The sequence below is a fragment of the Mustela nivalis genome, assembly GCF_964662115.1.
Source record: "Mustela nivalis genome assembly, chromosome: 3".
NCBI lineage: Eukaryota > Metazoa > Chordata > Mammalia > Carnivora > Mustelidae > Mustela > Mustela nivalis.
Genome location: NC_139022.1, coordinates 8,901,694 through 8,922,904, shown reverse-complemented (window position 1 = coordinate 8,922,904; position 21,211 = coordinate 8,901,694). Strand labels below are relative to the sequence as shown.

The window sequence follows — 21,211 nt, the reverse complement described above, 5'->3', positions numbered from 1 at the left end:
TGGAGCTTTCCAACAAGTTGGTTCTTTCTTTTTTTTTTTTTTTTTTATAAAAGTCAAGGTGCCACAGACCCTCCTGTCAAACTATTCATAACAGCAGGACAATGTCTTTTCAGTAATTCCTCCTTATCATGGGAAGCTTTCTTCAAAGATACCCCTCGTGTCATTCTGTGGTCAGCTGACTCATGTCCCCACATTCATCTCATCAGCATGGATGTCTCTGGAGATGGGGGTGCCTCTAGGACGGAATTAGTGTTCAGTGCCCTGGTCGGGTGGGGCATTGATCCCGCAGGACTGATGCCCTTATGGGAAGAGACTCCCCAGCTCCCTCCCCACCCTGGGAGCACTCCACGCTGGGCTGTCTGCCCGCCAGAAGCGGCTGTGACCAGCAGGGACCGGTGCGGGGACCATGGGGACTTCCAGCCTCGGGAAGTGTGAGAGCTAAGTGTCTGCTGCTTACACCCGAAGTGGGCAGCCCAGCTGACACCACTATTGTCCTCTGTGTTCCTGTCCCCTTCTCCTTAGCAAAACCGTGTGTCTTAACCCTGGAGCCTGGACCATCATGCCCTTAAGCAGATACTGAGAAGTTCAAAAAACGAATGATGAAGCAGACATGTTATCTTAAGTAACAAGTCTACACTACCTGTTGATAATATTTCAGCTGTGAGTGTATCCACGGTTTTGTTAAGTAGAGACACGGCCTGAGAGGAGGGGTGGGCAGGGGCCACCACAGAGCCTCTCTTGGGCTCTCAGCCGAGTCCACAGAGCAGACCGTCCTCCCCCTGTGGTGTACACAGGTGGCCCCGACCTCGTGTCTGCCCCTGACCCTGACCTCAGGTCCGACCTCGCATCTGCTCCCCCGCATACCCCGAGGGTCTACCCCAGTCGTCACTGCCTGTGTCCCAGCACAAGGCTCACTGACAGATAAGCATCACCATCCCTACCTCCTGCTTTGGGGAAAACAAGGCACAAAAGCTCTGGCTCCTGAGGGATTTGCAAAGACACTGACCTTGTTTGCAGTAGAGCCCAGAGTCATTCCCAGGGAGGAGCCCTCGCAGAAGCAGGCGAGGTCATGGTGAGGACGAGTCCCAAACACCAGCCCCGAAACTGTCCCTTCAAAGGAACTGATTTGACTGCATTATTCTATGGAGCCATTAGGCCACAGAGCTTGGTTGAGAGCCACAGGCCACTCATGTGAAAATTAGTGGTTTGACACCTGGGTGACCCTGTCATCCCAAGGTGACCAGTTACACAGCCAACGGGTTGTCCCTGAGCACATCCACTGTGCTATAATGTCCAGCCAGCAAGGACAGATTCCCACACAAGTTACAGTGATAAGCCCTGGATGCGGTGGGGCTGAGGACGCAGGGGGCTGGACAGGGGACAATGTGACTGGTGCATGTGGCTAGAGGTTACCTCGCACAGGAAGGTTTGCAAACAGCCATCACGGGGACATTCCAGGGACTAAGGAAACCGTGTCTGAAGCAGCTCATCCAATAGCAGTCCCCCATGTGGGGGACTGTGCGGGAAGGGCCAGCGGGTCCCTAGACGTAACAAGTATAAGAACTGTGAAGGAGGATTTACTGGAGAGGCTGGAGCCAGGTTTGTCTGGAGGGAAGGATGAGCAAGGCTGGCTGGCAGAGTCTGTGTAGCCCAGAGAAAGAAGACACCCACTGGGGACACCAAGAAGCAGGAGACCCCACCGGGAGCCCCAGCAGGAGCCAAGACCTAGGACAGACCAAATGTCCCAAGGGGCAGTGGCCAGAGCCCTTCCAGACCATTCTGAGAACTGCTGGTCTGCATGCTGAGCAGGTCCTGGGATCCAAACGGGGATTCACATCCACAACGGACACCTCAGGTCAACATGCTGAGAATCAAAGACAAGGGACACATCTCAAAGCAGCAGGAGAACAGCAACTGGTAATTGGGAGGAAGCCCCAAACCTCCCAGCCAACCTCCAGCAGAAGCCAGGAGGCCAGGATGCCAGGAGACAGAGGGACAGCGTGTTCCCCATGCTCAGCGCCCAAGTGGGTCCACCCAGCCCCGTGCTGCCCCTGCCACCCCATCCAGCTTGGAGATGAATGGAGGAAACAGAATCTGGTGCTCCTGAAACCTTCTCTGGGATTAGGGATGGAGACCGGGAGCTGAAGGTGGGTCCTGTAGGGGAAGTGAATGCACAGGGGAGTGCACCCAGATGGTGACAAGGGGATTACGTAGGACAGGATCCCCTCGTCTCCTCCCTCACTGCAGATCATGTAAAGAGCCATTGTAGGACCAAGGGAGCTATGCCGTGTTGCTGGGCCCACATGATGGAGACACGCACGACATCCAGGCTCATGTGCCACAGACACGGGACACACATGTGATGTACTTGCTAGTCACTAGCCAGAGGCTGGGAGATGCCCAGCAGAGCTGGTAATAAAGGATGAGTTAACAATTAGCGTAACTTTCATACACTACGTGTACAACAGAGGGTCGATCACTCTAGGACTCACCGTGTGCACATCACTGTTCAGTCGGCTCCCGCCGCGTCCTGTTTAACCCCAGGGACCCACAGCACAGCCTCCCCACTCTCTCCACTCTTCCTCGTGGCCTGGACCCAGAGGAGTGCCCTCGGTCTGACAAAGACTTCCACGAAGCCTCGCGCAGAGTTGGTTCCACCAGGAGGGCCATGTGTTCTGAGTGCACATTTCAGGCACACTGGACACTTAACCTCCGAGGTCCGTCCTCCTTGTTCACATGATGACCTTCACGATGCCCATCAAGCCACAGCACACCTGCACGGGGGAATGCTGCTGCCAATCGCGGTCCCGTGTAAGCACTGGCACTCAGACACGAACTCGTGGCAGAGACCACGCAGACTGGCTGTCACACAGAAGAGCCACCAGGGGTATTCATGCTGAGGACACACGTGATTTAGTGATGTGTGAGATGGCACATACACTCGGGCTCGCTGTTGCGAGGGCAGCAGTACCGAGAGGCACTTCTGTGAATGTTTGGGCCTGCCAGAATGACAGGCGTCCCTTCTCGTCCTCGGCCAAATTCAGGATTTAGGTTCTCCATGTTCTCGGAGTTTGAGCGAGTTTGAGCTTGTCAACGTCACCCCTCCCATGGCACGTAGGAGGAAGCCGGCCTCACAGCTCTGGACTCAGAGCATCTGTTCTGCCTTCTTGGGGTTTCATCCAGATGGTCAAGGTCATCGTCAGAGCTGAAAATCACAGATACCGCCACTCAGGCTCAGCGCATCCTGTGACCGTCCTGCATGAGGTTTTAGGATCAGCAGGAAACGCTTACCCAGGAAGACACCAAGCCACGTCCACATGCGTCATCAATGGGGAGGTTGGGGACCAGAGAGGAGCGCCCCCATCTCCCCGCACCTGGGCAGGAACCCGGGGTGGGGGATGGACAGCACCCACATCCTTTGTGGAGCCCGAGGCCCCACACTTTGCAGCTGGGGCAGGGCGTGTGTTTATTTTGCTGATGACGGAGAGTTAGACAGAATGAGAAGAGAATGTGTGTACCTCTCAGACTTCATAAAATCTTCAAATTTGCTTTCTTATATTGTATTTCAAGACCATCTCTGTAGCATTGGCATAATTTTTTCATGGAAGCCAGAGAAATATTTTCTTCCTCCTCTTCCCATCTGGCAGTGGCATTTCTAAGGGCTCCATGTTAAATATCAATACAGAACAAAAATTTGAGTCTGGGCAGCATTTTCCCTGCACCAGTTTGTTCATGAAAAGTCCCTATTCCTGGAAAACTCAGGGCACAGAGAAAGTGCTCAGTTGAGCTCACCAGTTGAGTGGGTCCAGCAGAGAAAGCTAACTTCTCCCTTATGGTGCCTAAGAGAGCAACTTGGCGTCCTCCTGTGTCACCTTCTGTCACCGTCCTGAGACCAGGCCTGGGTCCTCCAGCCCCCGGTCCTGCGGAGGGGCCCATGCAGAAACCTGCAGGGGGTCCCATGGAGGGAGGAACGGTGAGAAGACAGAACGCCGAGGACCCTAGGGACACCAAGAAGGTCTGCCTGCCTCCCGCCCCGTGTCCGAGCAGAGGCTCTGCTCCACGAGAACACAGGTCCTGGGTGTTGCTCACCGCCACCCGCGTTCCCAAGGGCGCCTGCACGACATAGGGGCGGGAACACCTGTTGCCTGAGAACACATGGCGTGATGGCCAGCGCACCTGCAGCAGAGCCCCTGGCGGATGCAAGAGCCCCCTGTACTCCAGACCCAGCCCAGCTCTGGCTCCCAGACGTGCGATGGCCTTGGGGCTGCGCCGTGAGATCCGTTACCCAGCTTGGAGAGGCATCAGCCCATCTAGAAGGTGACAGGCACTTAAAGACTGAAAACCCAGCGATGGGACCCAGACGCTGCAGTGGGTGGCAGGTGCCTCTTCCAGCACATGTGTTCCTGGGCACGTGAGCTGCCATCTGGGCGGACAAGGACGCCCCAGAGCAGGAGTGGTTCCCACATGGTACCTGAAACCAGAATGGCAGCCGCTAGAAGGAGACCTTGATGGGATCACTTGTTCAGGTCTGGCTTCATGCCAGACCCTGTGCTAAGTGAGTCACAATTTTAACATATTTCTCCTCTCAGCAATCTTAAAAAACAGGTGTTAGTGTTTCTGTTTCCCAGAGTGGCATCAGGAGGCCACGTCCCCCACCCAGGTGGGCAGCTAACAAGCCCCACCCAGCTCCTTCCAGATCCGTGCTCTGGGCAGGGAACCCCTCGACCTATGGAAACAAAACTGTCACACACATTTTACTCCATAAAAGCACAAATACCCAAAGTCATCAGAGCAGTGACCGTCCCCAAAGCAGCCAGGCACCCACCCCATGGCACCCACGTGAGCACAGACTACACACAGACTGGCTGAACACGTAGCCCCAGCACAAGCCTGTCCTCGTAAATGTCCCCTGAACCCTCCAGCTGCCACCCCCAAAGACACCACTGCACTTCCTATCTGTCTGCCGGCTGAGTCCCATGTGCCAAGAGCAGCACCACACACCATGCGCACATGCTCACCTCACTGGCTGTGTCCTCCTTCCATTTCAAAGAATAAAACCTCATAATCGAGACAACAGCTGGGTCACATGGCCTAGTGTGAATCAAGCAGCGAAAATTGTCCAAGATATCCCATGGAACTTGGGTGGGAGCTGCAATTTCTGGCTGTAGACAGAGAAGCAATGAGCAGTGGGTGCCTTAAGCCAGATGCTAAGTGAGCTCCTGTGTCTTGTTTCTTCAACCCCAAAACAGGGTGGGGGTTGGGACACCAGAGCGATCTCAGATATCAAGGTGTCACGTGACAAAATCATGCGTTTGTTCAATTAAAAAATGGACAGACCTGAAGAGACTTCTCTCCAAAGACACACGCCAGCCGACAGACAGATGGAAGGAGGCCCGACATCACATCATCAGGAAAACACAAACCGAAACTGTGACAAGATGTGCCCTCGCACCTGCCAGAAAGGCTAGAGTCAAGAAGACAGGAGCCCCCTACGCTGGCAAGGATGTGAGGACAGGGGCCCCCGGCGCTGCTGGTGGGGATGCGAGCTGGTGCAGCTGCTCCGGAGAACAGTGTGGGGGTTCCTCAAAAAGCTGAAAACAGAGCTACCCTGAGACCCGGCCATCGCACAAGTAGGTGTGCTCATACAAAAGAAACAAAAGCACTGACGTGGAGGGGCACGTACTCCCCAAGGGGCACTGCGGTGTCGTTCACATCTGTCAGGACATGAAAGGCGTCCAAAGGTCGAGGAACGGGTAACGCAGACGCTTTACATACACACGGCAGAACCCTGCTCAGCCGCAGAAGGGGCTTTGCCTTTTGTGACAACCTGGAAAGACCCTGAGAACGTTACGTTCAATGAACTAAGTCAGAGAGAGACAATACTGTAGAATTTCACTTAAATGTGGGCCCTAAAACACGAAACAAGTGAGAAACAAATTGTTACAACAGGAACAGACCCACAGATACAGAAAACGACCTGGTGGTGGCCAAGGGAGGGAGACAAGGAGGTAACAGGGACAGAGGGACACGCACGAGTTCAGTCGGTGGCATGGCGGCACATGGTGACTGGCCAGGAGGACCACTTGTGAGGATGTCAGACAGCTGCCACCTGTGTCGGAATCCAGGACGCTGTATGGGAGCCACACTTCAGCAAACACAACCTCATGGCTTCACAGCTAAAAAGGATGCAGCAAGCACATCTCCCAGACGGCCCAGCTCCTGACATGTCAGCATGACACAGAGGACGCAGGGCCGACGGGACTCCAGGGCCTTAGTGGGCACTGAGGCACCAGCGGTTCACGGCTGGGAGTCCTGGACCTGTCTGCACCTGGGGCGGCTTTCCCAGGACGACTCGGAGTGGCCGCAGCAGCAGAAACTGGCCGAGTGAACGCTGAGCTGGGCTGATGTCCTGTTCTTGCCGGAACCCTGGCGCTCTTCGTCCACAGTGAGATCTCTGTCTCCTGGGATGTCTGGGCTGAAGCAGGTGGAACAGCCGCACTGTAAAGCTCACGGCAGAGCCAGGCGGCGCTCGCTTCCATACATACTTGTGGTCTGGGCTCCCCGGAACCAATGCCTCTGGCTGCCTGCATCTGAGAGTGTGTGCACGGATGCACGTGAGTCGGAGACACCCTGTGGCGGCCAGTCCCTGGCTCCATGAGATGCTTCATGCCTTCCCGGTGGCCCCCATGCCCCCAGCACTCATGACCCTCTCTGCTTCAGACCATATGGTGCAGTTTTTGGTGTGAAACTTTCAGTCTCTAACTTCACTGCTGTTCCACTGAACACACCCACTAGTTGCAGACAGAAGGGCTCCCTGTGAGCACACAGCACAGAGGGCATCCAGAAATGCTTCCTGAGAAAACCCCGTCTGGAGAGGCACTGTCTGCGGTCCTTAGGATGGGATGGAAAGGGACACGGGCTCCGGGCAGAGGTGCGAGACCTACCCCGGGGCCCAAGTGATTCCTTGCCAGCCCCGGATGTCAGTGTAGACAGGAGGTTGAGGACACGCAGGGATGGCTCATGTCAGGGAGTAGAGGCTGTACCCACTTCCGAGAGTGCTCAGCAGACCTGCAGCAAACGAGCGGGTAACTCAGATGCACCCTGTCCCACAGCTGACACGGACGCAGCTCCGCTCGCTCTGAATGTGGCTGCCCAGCAGGAGCACCCGGCATGCATCCTGGGCCGCACCTCAAAGTGGAAAGAAAAACATTCCCGGGAGCTGCCGGTCTCTCAAGGCCACCGTCCTTTCCACTCTGTGCGGCAGCTAACGGTCTTTGTGCTAATTTCTTAGTCCATGTGGTGTTAAACTCTGTCCCCAGAAAGAACCTTTTGGCTGATAGTATAGTACTGATTTTATGGAAGCACAAAAATGAGTAAAAGAAACATTTCAGGGGAGTGTCACACGGTAGAACACAGCCCGCCATACCCGCCCCCCGGCTTCTGTTCTCAGACCGGCAACAGCGGCTAATGGATTCCAAGAACTGCATGGATTCTCTCCATAATCCCACATGAGTCTTTAAGGATAAAGCATTAACAAGCTCAAGAGAAGAAAAAGGAAACCACAGAGCATACAAACGACAATGTAACTCATGATAAAAACAGCCACTGATGCTCACTTACTCTGACTTTGCAGTAAGTGCTGAGCAAAACGCTTCACGTGTCACTCTGGTTCCAGTCTCTGTCCACTCCCCGCAGAAGGTCCTGATGTGGTCGCTGACAGAGACAGGACACAGGAGCTCATGGAGATCAACCAGCGTGCCTGAGGCCACCAGCAACTAGGAGATGCATGCACAGGTGCATACATGCACATACACACAGACGCACACCCACAGGAGCCCAGGTACACGCATGCACACAGACACGTGCACACACAGAAGCACACACATGCACACACACAATCCAGTCTCTGCTCCTCTGTCTCGGTTCTCACGACAGTGGGCTGCCACATGGACAGTGTCCAGTTACATCTGTAGGTTATGACTACACAGACATCTGCTTTGCATGCATACACGCTTGGTTTTCTGTGTGACGGACTCTGCAGAGTGCTGGGAGTCCCAGGCCCTCAGAACGTGAGCACTGCGCGCTCTCCCCTGGGACACAGATGCCATCTTGGGCCCGGCACTGGCCGCAGCAGCACGAGGCCTGAGGCTGGCAAGGCATCCATCCGAGGGGGTCTTACCTTCCCATGCAGGGCCTGTTTGCGCCCTGCCAGCACTGCCTCAGGACCCCTGGAGCCTCTCCACAAGGTGGGGGACACCGTGTATCTGAAAGCAGGTCGGGACACCTCTAAGCTTGGGTCTCGGTCTAAAGTTGTGCTCCGGAAAGGTCGGGTCTCTGGGCAAGAGCCAGGTGGCATCTAGGGGCAGGGGTGGTGCACAGGTTCTGAGGTTCTGGGGAGCCACGGGGTCAGCAGGCATGCGCAGGTCTGCCTACCAGGCAGACGCAGGAATAGAAACCCAAATGAACCTAATTTCCTGGGTTTGGTCTGAAAGTCGTTAGAAAGCTGGTCAAATTCATCCTGCAGTCCCCCAGGCTCAGGGTCAGGGCCCATGGCAGGAGGCAAACGTGGTAGTCCTGCCCACCCAAGCAGCTGGGGAGCCTGTGGACCCTCTGACCACACCCCTGCAGCCAAGACCCATGTGGGCTGCTCTGAGTGCCAGGAGGGAATTTGGCTGTTCAGGGCACAGCTCCTTTTCAGCACAGGAAGGGCCTGTCGCTCCAGTACCCGTGTTGCCTGGAAAGGACGGGATATTGGCAGTGAGGACAGAGGCATGAGGATAGCCTGTGGCGGGATGGACAGACCAGGGGCTCTGGCTGAGAGACCAGCACTGTGGGTGGAGAGCCAGGATGGGCATTGGCTGCCAGGAAGGGCCAGGACAAGCAGGTCTCGGAAGACCCTTTCTTCTTACTATAAACACCTCCTGTTCATTTTCATCTCAGACCCCAGGAGCCTGTTAAATTCTGGCACCAGGGCCGAGCCTGCAGGGTGCATCCGCATGGAGAACAAGGCCAACGTCGGGGACCTGAGGCTGCATGGTGTCTCCTGCAGATGTGGCGCTCACCTCTGTGGGCACCGCCAGTGGTCCTCAGAGGCGGTTAGGACAGATGTCACATTGGCCACTTTGAGCAACTGCCGTTTGATATGGGGACACAGAGACAGGTGCCCTTCTCTTTGGCATGCACAGTGGATGGGACAGGTCCCCCCCAGGATCAGGGTGACAGTGTCAGACAGGAGTGAGTCCCAGCCACCAGCACTGTTTACATCAGTCACTGCTTGGAGCAGTTCTGAATTTCCAGGAGGCCCAGCCCCACACTGTGCACTGGATCCATGGGCAGCGGGTATAGTCTGCTCTGCAGCCACCCAAACCCGGGACACTCACATGAACACAATCAATGCACAATAACCCATGATTCTGTGCCCGCCTGTGGGGATGGCGACTCACGATTCCACGTCCATCCATGGGGACAATAACGTACCTACCAGCAGGGCTCCAGCTTCGCCCCTGACTGCAAGTGGAGCAGGGATTCTGGTGGAGCTGTCCTGCGGGCTCTGGGCCCACAGGGAAGGAGCATCACCCCCCAGGACATCTGGGGTCCTATCCTCAAACACTCATTGCGAATGACATAGGTTCACACTGGCATCTACTCCTTAAAGAACGTTTCAAAAAAATTTGAGGAAATTCAGGAACCTCAACCATTACTGAGGCAATGACTATAGAAAAGGGGAGATTCCAGAAGAGGAGATCCCAGGGCTGCCCGATGATGGCCGTGGGGACGCTGGTGCTGCCATCCTGCCTCCCGAGCCCGAGTTTCAGAGCTGCTCTGACTCATGGCCTGAGCACCCTTCCCAGGTTACCTTCGTCCAAGATTCTAAAAATGGTTCATTTGAAATTATTTGTTATAAAGAGAATACACTGATCCAGGACGTATTTTCTGAACATGTTCCTTATACTTCTCATCTTCTCCTTTGGGAGAAAATACAGCGGAACTGCAGGATTTCGTCTGTTCGCATCGGGACAGACTAGAGGGTCTCCCAGGGAAGAGAAGCCTTGTGACTCCTCTCAGCCCCCCATCAGGGGAATTCATGTCAGCTGTGACAGGACAATCACATTTTATAAAATGCAGTTTGAGTCCTGATTCAATATTTTGCTTTATTATGCTTTCCTGCCCATCTTGACATCTTGCTTCAAATCACCAAAATGTCAGCAAAGCTAAGACCCAGAGCCTTCAGGGAACAACGTGCTCTTGTCTCATGAGGAGTCCCAGGGCTCCCTATGTGTGGGGGCTCAGCAGCATTCCTGTCAGAACAGGGCAGGGGGTGGCCCCAGCCATGTACCATCCCGTGCCCTGGCCCTATCCCCATGGGCACTAGCCCGTGGCCCCAGGGGCGGGCTCTTCTGTGGCCAAGAAGGAAGCCCATCTTGCACCATAGGCAGCCACAGAAGCTGGTAGGACACAGCAAGTATTGTCACTAGAGACACTGCCCTGTGCTCTGTGACGGGGCGTTTTGTCCCGCGCCCGGCAGGCATCACTGAGGACACAGCCTGTGAGAAATAAGCATGCTGACCTGCCCCCCCAGGTCTCGGGGCTGGTTTGTGTCTTCCTTTTGTCACGAGAGATGGCAGAGCGACCGGCCAGCCTGTGCTTGGTGACATTCAGTGGCCCTAATTTTCCAAGAGCCATTTACCCAACCACAGGGGTAGGCAGAGACCAGAGAGCATGGACCCAGCCCCGAATGAGCTCTCAATGAACCAGCTCCAACCAGGAAACAGGTAGTAAGAAAGCCATACCCTGGCATGCTCCACAGGGTCTGCAGCCATAAGAACCTGGGCTGCTCATCTCACTGTGCACACAGCTGTCCACCTGTCAGTCCGACTCCAGCTACCTGCCTGCCCATCGTCCACCCACCTATCCACATTTCCGTCCATCTCTGCCCGCCATTCTGACTGCTCATGTCTACTGACCTTTCCCAAAGGTGGCCACACACTTAAATTCCAAACCTAGAGCAGCTGTTCATGCTACGGTGTCCTAAGCCCTCTTTCACGATGTGCACATTCACTGTAGAAGGCCGTGCAGCTAATGTCGGGTAACCCTGAAAATCAAATTATAACCACTTATGGAAAGCAGTAGAAGACTTTCCCTCCCCTGAATGAAGACAACGCAGGCCTCTCCTGTCCCCCGTCTCAAACATGAGCACACGTACAGACACAGTCACAGCAGACGTGTAGGCACGCAGGCACACATACATGGACACCCCTCAGGCAGGCGTGCGCACATGCAGGCACATGCACACGGACACGCCCTCAGGCAGGCGTGCACACATGCAGACACACGTACATGGACACACCCTGAGGCATGCGTGCACACATGCAGACACACGTACACGGACACGCCCTCAGGCAGGCATGCACACACACAGGCATTCATGCAGACACATTCACAGAAGGTGTGTACACACAGAGGCACATGCTCAGGGAGGCATGTGCACACGCAGGTTCACACTCATGTGCACACTCAGGCAGGCACGTATGCAAGCACACACATATGGGTGCACACAGGCACACAATCTGGGAGGCATGCACACACATGCAGACACACTCACATGGACACACCCTCAAGCAGGTGTGCACACACGCAGACATACACACGCGACACACCCTCCGGTGGGTGTGTACACACACAGGCATGCACACAGGTTGTATCAACGTCAGTGCTCAGTGTCAGAGCAGTAAAGTCTTCCCTTGCTGACAGATGCATGGCTCACATGGTTCTCTGCACACCCGTCATGCAAATAGAAATAAATTCACCGGCCACTTGCTCGCTGGCCTCTCCACGGCACAGAGGACACACCTTGCATCTCTGAAGCTGAGTAATTAACCAGGCTCATATGCCAGGGAGCATCCTGGACCGTGGATGCTGGTCCAGCCTCTCCCTTTATCGATGGTGACAAGGAGACCCACAGAGCTTAAGCAGTTTTTCTGAGGCCGTTTGCAGCTTGGACAAGAATACGCTCTTGCTGATATCTAACTGCAAACATTTGCAAGTGGATACACGGATCTTCTTCGAATCACTGCTTCCCAAGGACATAACAAGAGTTGTGTCCACACCAGACAGAACGCTTGCCCTCAGCAAACCTGCAGCTGCTCCAATCAGTGCTCCTTCAGGTCCTGACTTAAATGGTGCTCCTCAAGCCACCCAGAGCCGGCCGCAGCCAGGCCCCCGGAGCACTCGTGACTCTGAAGAGCCGGGTCATGAACGGTGCTCAGGGCTTGTGGCCTTCTAGACCATGGTCACACATCTTAATTTTTCCGTGCCAGTCTGCTACCTCGCGATTTGAGCCATAGACAGAGGAACGGACAGGGTGTCTAGCCAGCACTTCTCGTACTTTGGTTTGTTAGCTATGGGTGAGGAATGTGACAAAGACGCCTGTGCAAAACAAAGGAGAGCCAATGGTCAAGGGGCAGTGAGTCCGCATGGGGTGTGGCGTGGGGCCAACCCCTGCCTGTCCAGCTCACACTCAGTACAACCCAGAGGATAAAACCGCAAGTGACAAGGTCTTCAAAGGTTTAGAAAGAAACAGATGTATGTCCATGAGAGTCTGAACTGTTTCTTTGTTGAACCAAACGTGGCACAAAGGAGAGGAAGGTCGAAGGGGAAGTGATGGGGAGAGACTGAAGCTGGAAGGTGCTAAGTTGAGGAGGCCGGACGGCCCGTCCCGCTTCCAGTGTCACAGCAGAGTGACTCTGGGTCCAAGACACAGTAACGGCTAGTACTGGGCACATTCACATGTCCAGGTCACAAGGCCACCCTGTCTGGTGGGCAGGGCACAGAGTGAGGCCGGGGGGCACAGGGGGTATGGGGAGTGGCTCCTGCCTGTGCGGACAACACAGGTGTGTGGAAAGCACAGAGCCCAGGCCAGCAGGGTCATGACCCCACCTGGCGGGTGTCCACCAGCAGCACAGTCAGAAGAGGGCTCCAGGCAACAGGGCCCCCCAAGCTTCTGTCTGGGTTCTGGGGGGGGGGCGACAGCTGCCTCAGTATTCACTCTGGAGCCCACAGCAGGGACAACGAAAGCAGCCGTGCACAAGGGTGAGTGCTCCAGACCAGCTTGCACCTGACTCAGTGCCACTGGCTCTGCCTGCAAACCCTCCCGAAGACCCTGAGGTGCAGCCTCACAGGCCACAGACACCAGGTCTCCACGAGACTCCCTTCATGGATAAGTGGGTTTTCTGGGGTATCCCGATGCCCTCTCCTCGACCAGGGCAGGGGGCCCAGCAGAGGGGAAGGGGCATGCCGGGAGTGTCCCCCCATGACACCTGGGCCTCGCTCCCACTCCGGGATGTCCGGCTACCTGCCCTCAGTGGTGCTGAGCTCTGAGGTCAGAGAGACACTGAGACAAACAGAGTGAAGGTCTGGCCATGCAGGAGAGCCTGCACTGGCTCTGCTCAGCAGACAACATGCACGGTGAGCCCGGGTGAGCCTTCTGGGGCCTCTGAACCCTGCAGGAAGCTGCAGGGCCAGTGCAAGCCTCACACCTGGGAGCAAATCCCCACCTGACAGACACTCCTCCTGCGGAACGCAGAATTGCTCAGTTCTCCATTCTGCCCCAATTAATATGGCTTAGTGGCTTGCAGAGGCAATAAGGCCTGTGCCCATCCTCTCACCTGAGTGCCGTGGGTGCACCTGTCAGGACTCCATGACCGGCACAGGTAAGTCAGGAGTCCCATGCCTGCAGCCACCCACTGCGGGCCACGCCGACTCCACGCTTAATCCCCACCAGTCTGTGCCTTTGTGTTTAAATAATATTTAAATAATATTTTCAGCAATAAGGGCCTTTCTAATTCAGTCTGATAATTTCTATGTTTTAATTGGAATGTTTGTTTCATTTATATTTAATGTGATTCTCATGTCCCTGGGTTTAATTACTTATTGCTAATTTGTTATTTTTTCTTCTTGGATTTTTTTCTACTTTGTTGAACATATTCTCCTTTTTAGGGGTTCATTTTTTTTCATTATTCTTTTTTATCTCCACCTCTCCTCATTGGTGATAGGGATTGCAATACACATTTGAATATATCGGTGTTTACTCTGAGTCAATATATCATATCACTTCAAATCTCACTAAAGAGGTAAAGGGTCTGTACTCAAGGAAATATAGAACACTCATGAAAGAAACTGAAGAAGACACAAAAAGATGGAAGACCATTCCATGCTCATGGATCGAAAGAATAAACATCATCAAAATGTCTATACTGCCTGAGCAATCTATACTTTCAATGCCATCCCGATCCAAATTCCACCAGCATTTTTCAAAGTGCTGGAACAAACAATCCTAAAATCAGTATGGAACCAGAAAAGACTCTGAATCACCAAGGAAATGTTGAAAAAAGAAAAACAAACCTGGGGGGGATCATGTCAGCTGATTTCAAGCTTTACTACAAAGCTGTGATCACCAAGACAACATGGTACTGGCAAGGAAACACAGACACATGAAACATAGACCAATGGATGGAACAGAGAGCCCAGATACATATCCTCAACTCTATGGTCAACTAATCTCTGACAAAGCAGGAAAGAATGTCCAATGGAAAAGAGAAAGTCTCTTCAATAAATGGTGCTGGGAAAATTGGACAGCTATGTATAGAAGAATGAAACCCGACCATTCTCTTATACTATACACAAAGATAAACTCAAAACGGATAAAAGACCTCCATGTGAGGCAGTAATCTATCAAAATCATAGAGGAGAACACAAGCAGCAACCTCTTCAACATCAGCCACAGCAACTTTTCTCAAAACACGTCTCCAAAGACAAGGGAAACTAAAGCAAAACTGAACTTTTGGGACTTCTTCAAAACCACAAGCTTCTGCACAGCAAAGGAAACAGTCAACAAAACAAAGAGGCAACCCATGGAATGTGAGAAGATATTCATAGATGATGGTACAGGCAAAGGGCTGATATCCAGGATCTATAAAAAACTTTCTAAACTCAACACCCAAAAAACAAATAATCCAGTCAAACAATGGGCAGAAGACCTGAACAGACACTTCTCCAAAGAAGACATACAAATGGCTAACAGACATATGAAAAAATGGTCATCATCACTAGCCATCAGGGAGTTTCAAATCAAAACCACACTGAGACACCACCTTACACCAGTTAGAATGGCCAAAATTAGCAAGACAAGAAACAAGTGTTGGAGAGGATGTGGAGAAAGGAAAATCCTCTTACACTGTTGGAGAGAATGCAAGTTGGGGCAGGCACTCTGGAAATCAGTGTGGAGATTCCTTAAGAAATTAAAAATAGAGCTTCCTTATGACCCTGCAATTGCACTGCACTACTGGGTATTTACCCCAAAGATACAGATGTAGTGAAAAGAAGGGCCTTATGCATCCCAGTATTCATAGCAGTGATGGCCACAACAGCCAAACTGGAAAGAACCAAGATGGCCTTCAACAGACAAATGGATAAGGAAAATGTGGTCCATATACACTATGGAGTATTACACCTCCATTAGAAAGGATGAATACCCAGCTTTTGTGTCAGCATGGATGGGACTGAAGGAGATTATGATGAGTGAAATGAGTCAAGCAGAGAAAGTCAATTATCATATGGTTTTGCTTATTTGTGGAGCATAAGGAATAACACGTAGGACATTAGGAGAAGGAGGGAAAATTAAAGGGGAATCAGAGGGGAAGACAAACCATGAGAAACTCAGGACTCCAGGAATCAAACTGAGGGTTTCAGAGGGGTGGGAGGGTGGGAGGATGGGTGAGCCTGGTGGTGGGTATTAAGGAGGGCACATACTGCATGGAGCACTGGGTGTGACACACGAACAATGAATCTTGGAACACTACATCAATAACTAATGATGTACTGTATGGTGAGTAACATAACACAATAAAACAAAACAAAAAACAAACAAAAAAAAAACACCAAAATCTTATATCTGATATGTCCCCCTTCCCAAAGCTCAGTTCACAAGTGTAAGAATTCAAACAGATCAGCTCAGAGTGCCTGTTCCTTACACTGCATTATTATACTTTTTAAAGATAGGTAGGTAAATTTTATTTACTTTACTTTTAGAGAGAGAACATACACATGAGCAGAGGGAGCAGCAAACGGAGAGGGAGAGAGAGACCCTCGAGCAGAGCTGAGCACAGAGCCGAATGCAGGACTCGATCATGGCTGGATATCACGACCTGAGCAGAAATTGAGACCACTCTTGTCTGCTGAGTGGGGCTCTACTTGATGCATCTCTTACTTCCACACACACCATCACCTCCATGTTGATTTTCTATATTCTATCATTTAACTTGAAAGGAAACTCAGAGAAGAATAAAAGTAGGTATTTTATAAACACACGCACATACTCACTACTTACGGAGCCCCTTACTCCTTCCTGTGTGTGCATCTCCATCTGCCACCCTGTTCTTTCCTCTGGAAGGTCATCTCTTAGGATTTCTTTTAGTGCAGCTCTGCTGGTGACATTTTCTTAGCTTAGGTTCACGTTAAAATGTCTGTATCCTGTCATTTTTAAAGAATATTTTCCTCTGCATGTAAAATTCTTAATAAACAGTCATTTACATCATTATTCCTGGGTAAGAAATGTCTTTTTAAAATCTGGCTGATGCCTCAATGTCCTTCTCTTCTTTGGCTTTCCATGGTTGGGTGGGAATTTGCCTGTAGATAGTTTTCTTCATATGCATCTCGCTTGTGTTCCTTTCCATTCTCCTTCTGGGACTCGTCCCCTTGATGTGTCCCAAATGTCACCAGTGCTCCTCTGTCAGTCTTTTTCTCTGTGTTCTTGAGACTGACAACATTTCAGTTCATCCCCCAGTATCCTGACCAGTTCTACTGCCATCATCCTTATGCAGGAAGCCAAACTAGTGGTGTTTAGTTCAGTTATTATGGTTACCATTTATCTTCTGAAGTCTCGGTTTCCTCACTAAGAGTTCCTATCTGTTCAGTCATGAAGACCATGTTTTCCTCTAAGGCCTTCAACATATTTGAAAGTGTTAAGTCCTTTGTCTGCTAAATTCAACATCTTCACATGGGGTCTATTTCTACTGATTACATTTTTTCATTTTTTTACTTTTCTATCACTTCTTGTTTCTTCACATCACTAGTGATTTCCAATTACATACTGCCCACTGTCAATGACACAAGGTCATGGTTACCTCTTTTTCCCGGGGACTTTTGGTCAGCAGGCAGCTCACTTACTCTGGTCACTTTGAACACAGGGGTGGTATTTGTGGAAAATGAAGGTGTTTCTTAAACCCCTGGGACTTTAGGGCATTCCACCTCCAACACTGTCTTGTCTGCAGGTGTTTGCCAAGCTTGGTTTGAGGCTCTGTTTAGGATAGTTCTACGGTGGCCTTCACGCTGGCAAGCAGCCCCTCGCGCTCATAGCTGTAGGTCTGGGAGTTAACAGGTTTCCCACTCTGGCTGTGGCGGAGTTGCAATGCATGCTGTGAGCGCCGCTAGACCTCTAGTATCTGTGTGCTCGTGCCCCTCAGTGCCTTTCCAGAGGGACACCAGATGGCCTTTCCTGGTGCACTGGCATCCTGGCATTCAACCAAGGACTTCTGGAAACCCTACATCCACCGACTCCCCACTCCCCCCTCCTTCAGGGGACTCTGGTGCCTTCTTGCCCCATAGCTTCAGGCTGATGCAGAGGTCCACGTCCTTATCTTTGTCTCCTCAGGGCAGCAGGACCACGTGCTATCCTGGAGTCCCACGGTGCCAGGCCGTGCTCACCGTGCGATGTCCCTTCTCTCAGGGCTCATGGTGTTTGACTGCCAGCCGCCCAGCGCCTGAGAACAGGTGTGCCTTGTTTTTGGTTTTGGTTTGAGTGTGGTGGTTCTTTTGCAGAGGAAATGCTGTGTGGGCTTTGAGCACTCCCTGTTCTACCAGTGCTCGCTGATTCCAGAACCGGTGCCGGATGGGAGATTCACGCCACCAGCTGCTCAGTCTTATTTCTATGTCCACTCCTTATGTAAAGACTTGAAAATTTCACTGTGCACTGAAACACACAGGGAAATTGTACAAGATAAATTCTTAGGTCCCTTTCTTTGAGACTCATGTTTCACAGGCAGGGAGCTAGGACTTCAGGGTCTCCATTAATCTGACCTGCACCTGCTCTGACACACGTTCTGAAACACGGCTTCTCTGTGGCAGGGACACCCTGCACCTCACACACTGTGTCTGTCATGAGAAGAAAGTGTGTTGACACATGTCCACTGTCTGCTGGTGAAGCACCACCCAGGGCAGGACCTAAATGCAACTTTTAAGTTTTAGTTTTTAAAAAATTTTTATTTAAGTTCTCATTAGTTAACACACGGGGCAATACTGGTTTCAGGAGAATTCAGTGATCATCACTTACACACGACACTCAGGTTCACCCTAACAAGGGCCCTCCTGTCCCCCATCCAGCCCATCCTGCACCCACTTCTGTCCACCTACCCATTAGTTTGCTCTCAGTCATTAAGCGTCTTTTGCGGTTTGTTTCCCGTTCTCTTCTCTCTCACCCTCACGGAGTCATCTGCTTTGTTTCTTAAATCCGCCTGGGGGAGGTCATACGGTGTCCGTCTCCCTCTGATCCCACTCAGCATAACACACTCTCGCTGCACAGCAAGACGGCCAAGTGCAAGGTTCCTCCTTCCTGGCGGTGACACTCCATGTGCGCACAAATTGTTCTTACCTGTTCATCGTCAATGCACACTTCGGTCTAAATGCAATTTTTTAAACAGAAATATTAATGCTGATGTTAAAATCATTTCAAATAAACTAAGATGATTTTTTAAAATTTATTTTTAATTACTTTTCAGTGTTTCAGAATTCATTGTTTATGCACCACACCCAGGACTCCATGCAATCTGTGCCCTCCAAAATACCCACCACCAGGCTCACTCAAGCCCCCACCCCGCCCCTCCAAACCCTCAGTTTGATCCTCAGAATCCCGTCTCTCACAGTTCATCTCCTCCTCTGACTTCCCCCAACTCCCTTCTCCTCTCCATCTCCCCTTGTCCTCCATGATTTGGATGATATTTTCATACCCGCAGAGAGTGCTATGTCCTTCACGCCGGACTGCAGCCATCTGCGCTCAGCCTGAGGCTCTCTCCAGGGCCCCAGCTTCTCCCACATTTATGTGCACAAAGTTAACAAACAGGTCACCGGAGTGGGGAGCAGGTGTTTGGTGATATTACGGAAGTTCTGCATTCTTGATCTCCCAATGCAACGGAGCACCAGTGACAATGGAGTGCTTTCGCACTGGGGTCACTGAGAAGGTGGCACATGACACCCCAATTATGTGACCACAGATGGGAGGTCCTAACCTCGACCTGTGCCATGTGTGGCTCATTCCCTCGTGGGACTGTCGTGGCTCAGGGCTGCTCTTAGACACGCTCAACCATCACGCTTCGATTTCTTTTTGGTCTTTATCAGCAAAGACTAATGATTATGAACCCTAAGAAAGGCTTAAATTCTAGCAAGCAGCCCACGTTTCATTACCTCATGTTCAGTCACAACCGAGTGTGCTGCCCACAGACAACAGGGCTGTGGGTCACACGTTTGTGTTTCTACCCTGGCAAATCCCGCTGGAGGCTGGGCCCATTCCCTACGCAATTTCAGGCTGTCACAGACACAGCCGGAATGGTGCAGAACACAGCCCACTCATATTGCTCACAGTGACCCGGGACAATGCGTGGCTGGGGTAAGGGGGGTCATGCTGACCTGGCTGATGGGGACCCCTGTCAGGCCCTCACAACCCAGCAGAGATGGAAGGATGGGTCACAGTTACCATTACCGCTGTACTGTCAGCTTGTGTGGAAGAGTGACGCTCCCAGCCTGATGTGGCCACAGCGTGAAGCCGCCGGGGCTGTCAGGTCCATGCGCGACCCTGAGAGCAGGTGGGCCGCCTTGTGAGGGCGCAGCCCAGATGTGTCCCAGCACACTGCTTCCTGCCCTCGCCACTACAGCCCTGAGGAGATGGGCTTAACGACACTCCTCGTCATACTCAGAGGTTACGACCCCGTCACAGAACTCGTGTTTTTAGAAGTGAAATCGATTAGAACAAAATGCACGTAATACTTTAATGAACACTTCTCTTTTTTCATGGAGAACTAAGATGCCCCTCACTGATACTCCTAAAAAAAATGGGGGAAAATGAAATCTAACACAGTCTGAATAGACTGGTTTCCCTACAAGACTTCCCCTGGGCACGACACAGACGGTCAGGTGCATTTGGGTCTCGGTGCAGGCACCAGTGTGGGGTCTCCAATCTCATCTTTTTGAAGTACACATACGAGGAAACACTTGGTCAGGACCCATGGTTTTGCACCAGAGGCCGAGGAGCTGCCCAGAACTGTTGCCTCTGAGTTCAACAGCACTGCTCTGATGGTGAAGATTTTCTTTAAGGGAAGGATTTTTTAATATTTCTGTGATCAATCACACTCAGTATTTCCTTTCAGGTAAGGATGTGACATACGTGATGAGGGGTTCTTGTGATGGCAGCATCACGAGCCCTTCCAAACAGTCACGTCCGGGGTCTCGTCCCTTACTTCAACTGTCATCACCCTGATGCAGGGTGGGGGGTTGTGTGCTAGTTCCGGGGAAGGCGCTGGCGATTGTGCTGGGTCTGCACCATGGTCCTTCCTCCAGCTTCCTCAGTGACTGGCGGGTGGCGATTCTGCTGCAGAAACTGCTGCCCCTGCGAGTATGTCTCCGGCATGTGACCGCCCGGCCCCACGGCCTCCTCCTGGCACCCACAGCTATGCATGCACGAGCCGGCGGGAGGCATCCATGGCAGGGCCACTGTCCACATGTGTCATGGACCACGGGGCTGGAGCAGAGCAGCTCCGGGCACCTGACCTGCTGGAGCCGCCTGAGAAGCAGGACTCCACATCACAACCCACATGCCACACTGGGAAGGTGGGTGCCAAAGCTGCCTCAGGGACCTTCAATCCACCGTGCACCCATCCTGGTGACACCAGGAGGACCGCTCGGGGTCCCCACGGGTCACGGGCCTCACAAACATGCTCGGGGAAGCAGGAGGGCAGACAGGAGCCAGCTCCATGTCACCGAGCTGCTCTGTGCCAGGTCCTGACCTAGCCCCACCTCCCCAGGGCTTGCGGCCACGGACAGCCCAACCCCAAGTCCCCACGAGAGGCCTTCGGGGACACCAGAGCAGTGTTCCTGTGCCTTGTGAGGC

General features: G+C 52.4%; 1 protein-coding gene across 1 annotated transcript in view; it reads right to left on the bottom strand.

The window, feature by feature from the left end:
* LOC309861890 (gamma-2-syntrophin-like) overlaps positions 1–21,211 on the bottom strand; it is a gene marked incomplete at its 5' end in the record, with an annotated part of 131,702 nt that overhangs the window by 54,091 nt on the left and 56,400 nt on the right. The window contains 3 exon segments of the mRNA XM_082725200.1: positions 1,414–1,541; positions 8,180–8,264; positions 12,326–12,426. Coding sequence (XP_082581326.1) covers positions 1,414–1,541; positions 8,180–8,264; positions 12,326–12,426 — 314 coding nt within the window.